This window comes from Varanus komodoensis, unplaced genomic scaffold, assembly GCF_004798865.1.
Source record: "Varanus komodoensis strain SLA01 unplaced genomic scaffold, ASM479886v1 scaffold67, whole genome shotgun sequence".
Taxonomy (NCBI): Eukaryota; Metazoa; Chordata; class Lepidosauria; order Squamata; family Varanidae; genus Varanus; species Varanus komodoensis.
This window is the reverse complement of record NW_025336308.1, coordinates 2,529,810-2,542,209: the sequence shown is the minus strand read 5'-3', so window position 1 is coordinate 2,542,209 and position 12,400 is coordinate 2,529,810. Positions and strand designations below refer to the sequence as shown.

Here is a 12,400-nt window from a genome sequence, read left to right as displayed (position 1 = left end):
TGCTAGCCAGTTCCATTGCATGCCGAACCAATATCAATACCAGTATCAATATCAACATCAATAGTTTTCATCTGGTCCATTATTCATCATGCCCGTCATTCTCTCTCTCTCTCTCTCTCTCACACACACACACAGACACCCCCCCCCCCCCCCCATTTCTAACCCTTCCGTTTAAGCTTAGCTGCTATCACAGAGAGCTACCCTGTCAGCAGTGGCAGATGGAAACAAGCACAATCGCCCCCCGCCTCTCTGGGGCCACGTGGCTTGTGAGGGGTGGGGCGCAGCCACGCAACAAAAACCGGCGAGACGCAAGGAAACACAGAACCGCACTCTAGTGCCACATTTTCTGACAGAAACACGCTTGCCGTGGCCTATAAACATGAGCATGAACAGCTGAGGCACCGCTGACTTTTACCCCTGTCATATCCTGCTTTTCTTCCCCTTGCAAGAAACCCAAGAGACATACGAGGTTCCCCTCCTTGCCGTTACGCCCTCACGACAACCCCGTGGGGTGAGTTCGGCTGAGGATTGCTAAGCGGCCCCAGCGTCACCCGCTGAGGAACAGAACAACATCACCAGAGCCCGGACGGGTCCGATCCGGCTCCCTCTGGCCCAGCATTCAGTTTGTACAGTGGCCGCAGGACAGGTGTGCCAGAGCACCCTGGCCCACACTCCCCAGCAACTGCTGTGCACAGGTGCACTGCCTGATATTGGCGCTTGACAGCTGAGTGGGCAGCATGTGCCAAGCTCGGCCGGGTCCAACGTGTGCCCTCTGAGCCGCCCCGCGTGTCGCAGAAGCTGGCCAGGCCCAGGCAGCTCCGCGCGAAAGCCGAAATTCACCCCTGCAAATGATCACGAAGGAGAGCCTTCTGGGCTCCCTCTCCTGGGGGGGCGGCGAGGAGGCAAGGGCCCCCCCTGCGCTGCTCCCGGCAAGGAAACCTGTCGGGGCTCTTCGGGGGCGGAGGGCTGGCACGGAGACGCGGCAGGCAAAACGGAGCCCGGACAAGCCCAGTCGCCCAGTTCGGAAACCAGCAGAGCTCATTGCCCTGTTGGTCCTGGGTTCCTGGGGACAGGGATGGACGGACTGCCAGCAGGGCCAGGCTTCCCGGGCTCGCCGGCGCCGCCCCTCCCCGCCCCCGCCCCCCGGCTGCTCCCCACCCGCTGCAGCGAAAGCATCTGGTGAGCCGACGGCCGCCTGTGTCCCCCCCCCCCGCCCCCCGCGGCTGGTGCCGCTGCAGCGCCGTCAAGGGCAGCCGGCTGAGTCATCGGCCGGGCCTCCGCAGTGCCGAGGAGCCCCGCTCGGCTGCCGCGCTCACTGGCCACAAGCAGCCAGCTGCGAGATCCTGCTGCGGGGCGGGCCAGGCTGGGCCGGGCCGGGGGGTCTCCTCCCCTCACGGAGACCCCCTGCCGCCCGATGCCTCCGAAGGGGGGTGGCCGAGTGGGCAGCGGGGACCGGGAGAAGGACCCCCGCGGCCACCTGCTCCATCCCAGGGCCGGGCTGCGGGGCAGGAGCGGCCTTCCCCTGCCTAGCGGGTCTGCGGCATGCGTGGGACGTCCACCTCGCCTCGGGTTCAGCTGCGCCTCGGGCCTGGGCGAGCTGGCCTCTCTCCGAAGCGGGAGGAGCGTGGCAAGGCCCCTGCGCACGGGGACGTCAGTGGCTGCCGGGAGCCAGCTGACTTGCCCGCTGCTTCCCCAGAGAGCCTGCCTGGAATTCCTGCTGAGCTGAATATGACTGTTGAAAACAAAGCAGAAAAACAGTCACCTGCTCCTCACATCCCAAGGGGAACTCCCACGCCAGATTCCCCACAGATCTGCCTCGGTGAGCGTTTCGGTCAAGCATCCAGCGGCGCCACCGAGGAGAGACTTGGGGGCAGAGGCACAGGGCTCTGTTCCAAAGAACTACGGGGGGGGGGGGCCAAAAAACAGCGGGGGGGGTCATACCACTTTTTGAAGCAAGTATCAATGCAAACATTAGCATTTTAGAAGCATTCCTGACACACCCCGATCTCTGAAGCACCAGAAGCTGGGAATCCAGCTTTCCTTCACTGTACCAGTGTGAGCATCCCGGGGGCATTTCTGGCTGCTAGAAAATTGTAGGTTAGAGGAGGAGACTGGAGTGCAGGAAATCCAGGAGGCAGGCAAGGAACAAAATATTTCTTCTAGACCCAGAAAGTTGTCACACTGTTTGCACTTGATAAAACAAACAAACAAACAAGCTATATTTAGCTTGAATTTAGCTCAAATTCATTTTTCTGGTCAAAAGAATAATGAGGGCGACGTTCACCAGACCTGGCTCTGAAATGGCCTCTTTCCACTGCAGATCTGTAAATGCTTCACCAGGATGGTTCACACCTAGACGTGCTTCGCACGCCTCGGCACCCGCGTCCGGAGCAAAACCGAACGGTCCGGGGAAGGTGGGACACAGCTCCCAATCCATTCCAGCAATCATGGCGAGCTTTCTCGGAGCGATCCCTGACCAGGATCTCCGTCCCAAGAGCAAAAACCCACCCAGTCCTAACAGCAACGGGCGCAGGCCGTGCAAAGGGAAGTTCAAATATCCTGTCTGTGGGCAAAGTCTGCGCAGCACAACACTATCTGGCTTGCTCATTCTCACGCCTTCCGAATTCAGCAGCAAAGCCCCCCCGACAAGGACAGATGCACAGGATTGCACCCAGACTCAGCTACAGCCCCCTATTTCGGGGTCCAGAAAAGGCCTGTGGCAGCCCCCCCCCAATCTCTGGTCCCCCCATCCCATGTTTGCAGGCACCAGACCATCCGGCAAGTGTCCATGACGCAGCCTCTCCGAAAATCCAACCCCCACACAACCTGCTGTCCCGGGGGGGGGGGGGGAGAGATACCTTGTGACCGGGGAGGAATCGGAGAGCAGCTGCGGCAAGCTGGGAAATTCATGGATGACGGCTCCTTCGCGGCGGAGTCAGCGCGAAGCCGGGATGCCGCCAGCACCTGGGAACGAGCCGGGCTCGGCTCAGCGGGACTCGCTTCCAAGCGGGCAAGGCCAGGAACAGATGCCCCGAACTCTGCCGCTGCTCGTTTCGCAGTAGTTAAGCAAGCCCCTTTTAAGCAGCCTCCTAAACCATTTTTGTTCCATGCATTTCCTTCCGTCCTTCCTTCCTTCCTTCCTTCCTTCCTTCCTTCCATTCTCCCTCCCTCCCTCCCTCCCTCCTTCCTTCCTTCCCTCTTCTTTTCTTTCAGCATCCTATGCGCATCCTCGGCTCCACCAACAAAGCAGTCTCTGCCTGCATGAACTTCGCACACAGGGATTTATCTGTGCAGAGCGCTCCACTCGGGGAGTGAGATTTAGATGTATATCCCGCTTTTCTCTTATGAAATCAAAGCCGCTTACATCATTCTCCGCCTCCTGCTCCCAACCTTATCTCCACAACAACAGCCCTGTGAGGTAGGCTGGACTGAGAGTCTGCGACTGGCCCAGAGTCTCCCAGTGGGCTCCATGGCCGAGCAGGGACTCGAACCCGGGTCCTGCGCTCTGAGCCCCTGCACCACATGGGCTCTCGGGAACTAGTCCTCCTTTTCCGAAGTCACACCCTGATCATTTTGGCGCTCCGTTTCTGCTGCAACGGGTGACCCATTTCCCCTTTACCAGCTTTCATCACTGAGAAACACAACATTAAACTCAAATTGTTGCCACAAGGAGCTCGTAAAAAGCACTTTCCCTTTGTCGTTTCATGCCAGCCTCCAAGCTGTAGCAATGAAGCTATTCAAATATTTGCCTTCACTTTACAGTTCATTATGTAGCTCCCATCTCTACATTATTCTTTTAGAAATTAGGCATTTTCCTGGAAAGAGCGGCAGCTGCGGTGTTGGGAGCCTTCCTGCTTGTGGGGCCGGCCCCGGAGGGAGATGCTGCGGCCCCGGCGAGGGCTCCCCCCCACTCTCTCCCCAAAGGAAGCAAACAGAAGTGGGGATGGGGATGTGGGGGGGGGGCACTCTGCCCACATGTGACATGGCACCCCCGGGCCAGAGCGCTCGGCCGTGGGCGTTTGGGTCCTTCCCCACCCCGTCCAGCTAGGGCAGGTCTCCGAGGCGTCCCCTCGAAATGCAGCGACAAAGGAGGGGACTGATTCAGGCGGCGCTGCGCACACCACCTGCAGGCGCAAGTGTTACGCGCAGATTTAGAAAGAGCCGTTAGAACAGGAGGAGGAAGACGCGCTCAGAGCACGGAGGGTTCGGTCTGTCGCCCGTCCGGGCGCTGCCTGCTCGAGGACAGCTCCAAAGCATGGCTCCCCCTCCTTCGGATTACCCTGAACTGGACTAGGCGAGGGCCGTCCTTCAGTAGAGGACTGCGCTCTGCAAAAGCTGGGCGTGGCCACCTTGCTCCCAAAATACTTTGCTCCAGAGAGCCAAAGCCTCCGCATGGGTCTCCAGGTGCCCAGAAACGGAGGCCTCCTCTTCATCGCAGCGCCGTGCCATATCGCGCCCCGCTGCTTGCTGGAGCGGCCTCTCGGCCTCGGCCCAGGTGTGGGCGCTCCGGTGCACGGCAGGTTCTGCACTCCCAGCAGGGCTGGCACGGGGGCGAACGGCCGGCCCTCTTTCCGCACACTGCAAATCGGGCATCACGTAAGGCTGCGCCGGAAGATCTTCAAACGAAGGACTGTCCTCTGACTACCCTTGAAGTAGAGGACTGTCCTGCATGAAGTAGGACACATGGCCACTTCAGTGTTCAGCATCTTTATAGGTCATAACAAGGAACTGAGAAGTTCCGGAAGGGACATCTTTGTTTGTTAGAGATAACCGGAAGACATCTGGTCTCGTAGAAAATTAAAATTTGGGACCATTTCGGAAGATAGGTAGACTTAGGTCAGGACTTCATTACTGAAGGAGCTCCCGCCCCTGCACTGTGATTGTCACCCAGGACTGAATGAGGCTCAGCAAGTGGGACGGGCCACCAATTTTGGAAGGATGTCCCTGATGAAGACATTTGCAGGGCTCTACTTCGCTTTTTGAAAGAACTAGAATCCCGAGGTTTACCAACAGGTGCAAAATAAACCAGACTCAAAATGATGGCTCGGGGGAAAGCGTTCGCCCTCTCCTGGAAGGTACAAAGCTTGACCCACCTGCTCAAGTGCAAACTGACAATAACCCCGTAAGAGCCGATGCCATTTCGGGGGGCAGGTCAAGGACAACACTGAGCCCGCGTGCAGCCGCGGAGGAAAAGCCAAGTCCGCGTCGCTTGTGATGCGAGCTTTAAGGTAAAATACGCTGCCATTTTTGGCAGCTTGGCCCTGCTCCTCACTGGGGAGCAGCTCCCGAAAGCTCCTCCTCCCTGTCCCTGGGGCACAGGACTGCAGAAAACCCAGTGCTTTATCTGTAAAAAAAAAAAAAAAAAAAGTGCCAGAACTCACGTCTTGGGGTCACACTTTTACACAACGGTCGCCTCCGGCAGTAAGCACTCAGCTCAAGACCACACGACCGATCCCAAGCCGAGCAGCGCCCTCACAATCAGCGCCGACAATCAGCGCCGACACACAAGCAGCCTGCAGACACTATGTTAATGATTTTTGCTGCCGACCTGCTATGCCCAACAGGGCGATTCACAATCACTTGGAAAAATCCGTCAAAAAAAGCCAGGAGAAAACCCCACGAGAAAACCAGTCCCGTGTCTCATAGCAAGCCCTTTCCCGTAAGACCTCCCGGAGAAAGCCAGACCACTGCCCGAAGCGTTGCTCACCTCTTCCCACTGATGGATGTAGCGGATCAGCCTGGAAAGCCGCAGAAGCCGCAAGAGGCTGAGGATTTTGGTGAAGCGGACGATCCGCAGGGCTCGGGCGGTCTTGTAAACCTCCGAGTCGATGCGCGTCTCCACAATCAGGAAAATGTAATCTACTGGAATGGAGGAGATAAAATCCACCACAAACCAGCTCTTGAGGTACTTCATCTTAATCCGCTGCGGGTCGAGGATGATTTCCGTGTTGTCCTCCACCACAATCCCTGTGCGGAAATTGAGGACCAGGTCAATGAGGAAGAAGGTGTCCGAGACCACGTTGAAAACAATCCACGGCGTGGTGTTTTCGTCCTTGAAGAAGGTGATGCCCACCGGAATGATGATGAGGTTCCCAACCATGAGCAGCAGCATGGTCAGGTCCCAGTAGAACCTGGTCAATGAGAAAGACAGAGAAGGAGTCAACTGAGGAACGACCGGGGTGGTCAAAGGGGAGGGCAGCAAGTTTTGGGTTGGTGGGACCACCTTTCGCCTGTGAAAACCTTTCCGTTCCACGTGGCCATCAAGGTTTTTCAGAGCTCGGTTCTTAAGATTCTCTCCTGCTGTTGGTTCTGTGGTCAGGGATGTTTTGACATTTTATTGGGCCATTGGCAGGGTGCCAAGAAAGGGGTTCTACACTATGTTGCCTACACTTGCTTTGGAAAATCTCTGCTGACTGGAACACGGGAGGACAACTTGGGTCCCCCCAGATGTTCTGGTCTTCAACTCCCATGAACCACCACCACCTCTGACCGTGCTGGCAAGGGTACCCGGCACCCTTGCTGAGCAGACACGACTCTCGCCTCAACTCCTAACTCCCTCCCGTCAGAGCTTCTTGGAGTACCAACCGATGGGCCGAAGCCAAGTTGGCAGTAGCTGCAGCACTCACCCCAGCCTGCTTTTGTGAAGCGAGCCAGACCGATTTCAACGGAGGTGATGCTCAGGTAGGCATGTCCAGGCCTGCCGCCCCAGTTTAATTTTGCAGTTTAGGGCTGGCTCGCAATTTGTACGTGGAAGGGGCTTTCAGAGGACCATGAGAGCCAACGATGGGGCACAGGGATGAATCGGGGAAGGGAAAAAGCCACGCGCATCTGGGACCCAGCTGAGCTAAGGGGTCATTGGTTGAAGTGGCGGCTATGTTCAACCAGCTCCTTTCCCACTTTGATTTAATTGACTTAATAGATTAAAAACCATTGTTTCCAAAGGAAAAAAGAGGTCTATGACATCACGCTGCTCAGCCGACTCTCACAGATTTACTCTTTCCTTACGCCAGCAAAAATGCTCCACAATGGTTTCGGCACAACCTTAGGCTTAGTACAAGATTGTCTTTCCTGGCTAGCCCAAATAATTAATTTTAATTACTTTTAAAACTGTACCATTCCATCACTTAATATACAACATGCTCATTCTTGGAATTCAGTTGGTTTCCCAATGTATTCCATGCATTTCTTTCTTTAGCAGTAATTATCATGTCATAAAGAAGAGTTTTCTTATCCTTATCTTTTAGCACCGCCAAAGTGGCTTGTCTGTTTACTAAGCTCAATTAAGAGACGTGTGGGTCATACCTAAGTGTGCAAGATAATTATAAATGAATGCTTTAGAAAGATGACAGATGAGAAATGGACAGGAAGATCTGCCTAGCTTTGCACTTTAACGGCATTCCAAGCGGGTCCTGTATACTTTTTATAGCAACCGGTGCACAGGTGTGAATGCACTTGAAGTGCATACATTTTGCTCCGATTTTCTGCTATGCAGCCTGGAAAAACTGCATGCCAGTGTTGCTTTGGGAGGTGATGCAGAGGATGCCTCTGTAAAGCTTGCAAATGAGCTTGCACAACCGCCAGAGTTCTTCCAGTTCAGCGACTTTTATACATCTCCAAATAGGGCCGGGGGCAGAGGAAGGCACCGTGAGACGGAGCCCTTCACTAAACAAGAAGGGCTCGGGGCAGCCAGTCTTTGCCAGCAACGTACTTCACCCTGTTTCCCCACTTGGCCTTCGAATGACCACCAACTCCATCATCTGGATTAACGCTGGAGAATAAGCACCGGCGTCGCAAAGGAATGTTGGAGCCGGGATGTGCCTGTCGAGGGACCCCCTTCCACCCAGGCTGTTCAACACGCAGCCTGTGTGCGGCCTCTGAGCATGCCCACTCTGACTGGCTGTTCTGGAGGGCGGGGGCAGCCCCCCCCCCACCATAGGGCTTTTCAACCTATTTCTTGCGCTCTGCAAACCCTCCAAACATGGCAAGGGCTCCCTCTCAGGGACAGACGGTGCCGCTTGGGCAATGAATTAGGACTGGCAATTGGAGAACTTAATTCATTATTAGTATTTAAAGCGTATGCAGTTAATTTTGGCGCCTGTTTTTTCCTTGAGTGATTGTTGTTACTTCAAGCATAGGTTGAGAGCAGCTACAGACACCGTGGCCTTCATGCTGTTGCTACGAAACTCCTTGACTAGGAATATTGGACGCATTCCATGGTGTTTGTTATTCATTGCGTTGTTAAATTCCCATTACAGTTGTCCTGCCGGGTGAGGCTTCCTAGTCCATACTTAATCCTGTGCTCTCTTCTATCACTTGAATAGAAGGTATGATTAAACGAAAGTGAGGTTTCTGCAGAGATGGAAGGACTTAAGGAGCGGTTCTGCATTTTTCCCAAACAGCTAACATTAAGATCAGGGTTAAAATATTGGGATCGCTTACAGAGCTATTGTAGAATCTCAGAAGGTACTTATGCACACCTGGGCTTAATATGATTTGTACTGATGTTATTAATCCTATACCAGCCTGCTAAAAAATAAACCTTGCTCGATCCAATGGGTCTTGCTCCCAAGATTACCTGAAAGGCAGGAAGCCCTACTAAACACAGAGGAACTTACTTCTGGGTAAATACACACAGGTTTGCACATTAATTCCCAATAAATAGATAGTACTTGTTCACCATCTACAAAACCATTCCCTGGATGTCATGCAAAAGCATTTAATCCAGGATGACCCTACCCCCGCCCCACCCAAGAAATCTCAAATGACCCAACCCAGCATAATGATTTGCCAATCTTTTAAAAATATTCTTTCTGAGCGGCCTGTATGAGCATGTGCGTTTGTTTGGACCCCCGTATAAAGTTCATCAACATTTTCTGCTTTTCTTTTAACATTGGCAAAGAGATTAAATTTGGACATCACTCTCAATAAAAAGAAATTATGGCAGGACATGCATCTCTCTTATCCATAATGATCTCAGTTCTGTCCATTTTTAAAAGCTCTTCAGTTATTTTCTCTGCTACCAGCATATAAGTATATCTATAAATCTTCAAAACTAGATGTTTACTAGATGTTATATAAGAACCAAGGTATTTCACAGCTCTGTCTGGCCATGTCAAACAACATTTTGAAATATTAATATTAGCTTCCAAAGCCACATTAATTCCCACTAATCTCAGTTTTCTTAGAGCTAAGCCAAAAGTTAATCTAACTTTTTTTCAGCCTGAAATTGGGGCTCCTGGGAGTGGCAAAAGAGCTTCCAAATCTCCTGTTCTACTTTTCATCATCATCATCATCTGCCAATTTGTCATTGTCGGTTGATGCTCCCGCCTCCTTTCCTGATTGGGCATCGGAAGAGCACATAGCCAATGAGAACTGGTCACCTGAAGCCAAATCAGAGTGAGGGCAATGATTTTTCCCTTACTCCAGCATCTTCCGCGGAAAGAAGAAGCTTGGAGAGGGAAAGGAGACAGGGAACCTGGAAAGAGTACAGCTGTTGCCACTGGCCCCCGTTAAACACGGTTTTGGGAGGGATGGGGGTACATTAAAGCAGCTTCCAAAGAGGGTGACAATGTCGAGAACGGTGGTGGGTTTCCCCCCTTTATTTGTTTATACGCCTTATCCACATTCCTGCATGGACTGACACTGGCCAGAACATCTGGAAATTAATTCCTGAGTGCTTGTGTGTGCTTTTAACGCATTATGAGATTGATAGCGAATTGCAATTTTTTCCCCGAGCTTCATTTGCTCAAGGGAAGCATGATGAAAACACATTTAAATTGTGCGGGACCGCAACTAATCTATGACCACATTGCAATAGCACAGCTTTTCGGAGATGGCAGATGCAAAGACAACGGTACAAAAGGCAATCGCAGCGCAATAGAGAGTGCTTGAGCTCACCACACTCGAGGAAAAGCAGCTTTTTAGCAGTGCTCGGTGGCTTGGGATGAACATTCTTCAATGCTCAGCCAGAAGGCCATACATTGCCTTATTTCCCCAATAACCACAGACAATCCTTGCTGGCATCCTACGCGTTCTTCTCCAAGCAGTCTTGATTTTCATAGCCACCCACCCAGTCTCCACCTCCCAAACCTACACATGAACTCGAAAGCAACTCAGCGTGCAGGGCGATGCTTTTCGAAAAGTTACACTGCAAACATGAACTGTAGCACAGGCGGAAAGAGCGCAGGACGGGGTCTTGGGAGGTCCGGGTTCTAGTCCTCGCTCAGCCACGGAGCTCGCTGGGTGACTCTGGGCCAGCCCCTCGCTCTGCGCTCAACCTGCTCACAGGGCTGTTGCGGTGAGGATAAAACAAAGACGAGGAGCACCAAGCAAGCTGCCTTGGGCCCCTTCCAGGAGGAAGGAACCTCAGCTAGGTCATGTTTTGATAATAATTATAATCAGCAATAACTCAGGTGCACAGATGCCTAGATTAGGGGAAAGTCAAATGAAAATGCGGAGTATTACACTCTAGAACAGCCTTCCCCAAACTGGCCCTTCCAGATGCTTTGGACTACAACTCCCAGCCACCCTGCCCATTGGCCATGCTGGCTGGGGCAGATGGAAGTTGAAGCCCAGACATCTAGGGGGTGCCAGCTGGGGCTGGCTGCTCTAGAAAATGAACCAAACGTGCATATAAGAAACAAACAAACAACCTGTGCACTTTTCTGTCTGGCATTTTTATGGTCGATTTCTTTTACGTGATTCGGAAAATGAACCGAAATAATTTCCACGAGTGCAAATTTGCAACATTCCATAGGCATGGACACAAAATCCAACTCTTTCCATGGGTGGATGACAGAGCAAAACACACTTGACAATGCACACAATGCCGTCAGAGCCGATTCCATCCCAGGCACCTATCTGCCCGTGCAGCTGGGTGAATAAAATCCCAGGACTTGTGTGTCCGCAAGATTTTTGTGGCCTAGCTCACACCCTGGCCGTGACCCCAGAGCTAGTTCAGGCGTGGGAAGCCTCAGGCCCTTGGGAGGGGTCCCAATCCAGCCTCCCACGAATTCTCAGGGGGCCACAGCCCCTTCCATGGGCTGAGCCCCCTTTCCCCCAATCACCCGTCACTTAATGGTTTCCCAGCTGGTCTGCAAGTTCTCCCTAAGGCTTCCTTGCTGGCAGCAAGTGCTTCAAATGGCTGCAGTTACTTTTTATTTCATTTTGTCTTTTAAATGCTTGCCTCTGCTCCATTTATCTTTGCTGGACCACCAGAAGGAATCCCAAAATACAGTTTCTCCAAAACAGAATTCAGTCCTTGAGCCGAAAGAGGCTGAGCTCAAGGAAATGCAGTGGGCTTGATAATGCAGAAAGACTGTCTCCCTCTATAAAACAGAATGTATTATCAGAAGGAATGTAATGGAATTATGGGATTCGGGGTCGTTTGGATGGTTTGTTTATCTAGCAAGCCATTCTATTAAGTTCTGATCCGAAATCGCTGAGCAGGCCCCTCTTGGGGGAGGTTTGGCGGTGATGGTGGGAGAAAGCAAATGATTTATGAAATCGAAATCTTTTGCTGGGCTTCCCCAAAAAAGAAACCTACCATTTGATTTAGGCCAGAAGCCTCTAGCGATCTTGTTTGCTGAGCAAGCCGGTTCCAAATCCCCTTGCAAAATGTGACAGCCATTTGAAAAAGACAATCACAGCCTAAGTTTCTATTCCATCTCGCAAAAATCGAGTTAATCTTTCTGTGCTCTTTATTTTCACCTTGTCAGCTATGCTGGGAAAGAAGGCAAAAAGAAAATGAGCCGCTACAATGTCTTTCTTTGTTATATTTATAGGCTGGCTTTCAGCGATCGCTGCTGCCAAAGCAGTTTACAATAAAAACGCCTTGAACAACCACAACTCCTCGCAGCGAAGCAGAGGTGGCGAGCGCCGGCAGAGCGGGAACCGAAGGGGGCCGCCGAAGTTTGCGGAGGCAGCGGGGAATGGCTCCGAAAGAGGACCGCGGCGAGGGCAGCCCTCCCCAGCGCTGCAATGCGGGGCGCGAACGCTCAAGGGGATCGGAAAGCCGAGCGGCAGCTAGAAAAGAAGCGGCGGAAGCGGAGGGTCGCCTGCGCCCTGGAGGGGGTCACGGCATGCCTGGCACCTTGGGCAGGCACGTGCTGCGCCGCAGCCATGAACGAGAGCACTGCGTAGACCACCACCTCTTGCAGCGCACCCCAAAAGCCAGGGTGGCCGGGTGTCCCTAACGGGGGGCAGGCCTCTGTTTGAGAGTCCGCCACAGGATGGGCCTCCGTTTTGAAGGCATGCTCTGCTGGAAGGCCTGATCTTTAACGTATAAGGAGCCACCACTAGGGAGAGCCCAGAGGCCTGGAGGTCTGTCCCACACCCCCGAAACTGGCCAGTTTGCCCTCGGGCTTGGCAGGGGCAAGGAGGACCTTTGCAGAAGCTCCTG

At 53.1% G+C, this 12,400-nt stretch overlaps 1 protein-coding gene across 1 annotated transcript in view; it reads right to left on the bottom strand.

Annotated features, from left to right (window-relative positions):
- Window positions 1–12,400, bottom strand: part of HCN4 (hyperpolarization activated cyclic nucleotide gated potassium channel 4) — a 61,171-nt gene that overhangs the window by 31,915 nt on the left and 16,856 nt on the right. Inside the window, exon 2 of the mRNA XM_044450574.1 lies at window positions 5,708–6,131. Within this exon, the coding sequence (XP_044306509.1) occupies window positions 5,708–6,131 (424 nt within the window). The remainder of the gene's footprint in view (window positions 1–5,707; window positions 6,132–12,400) is intronic.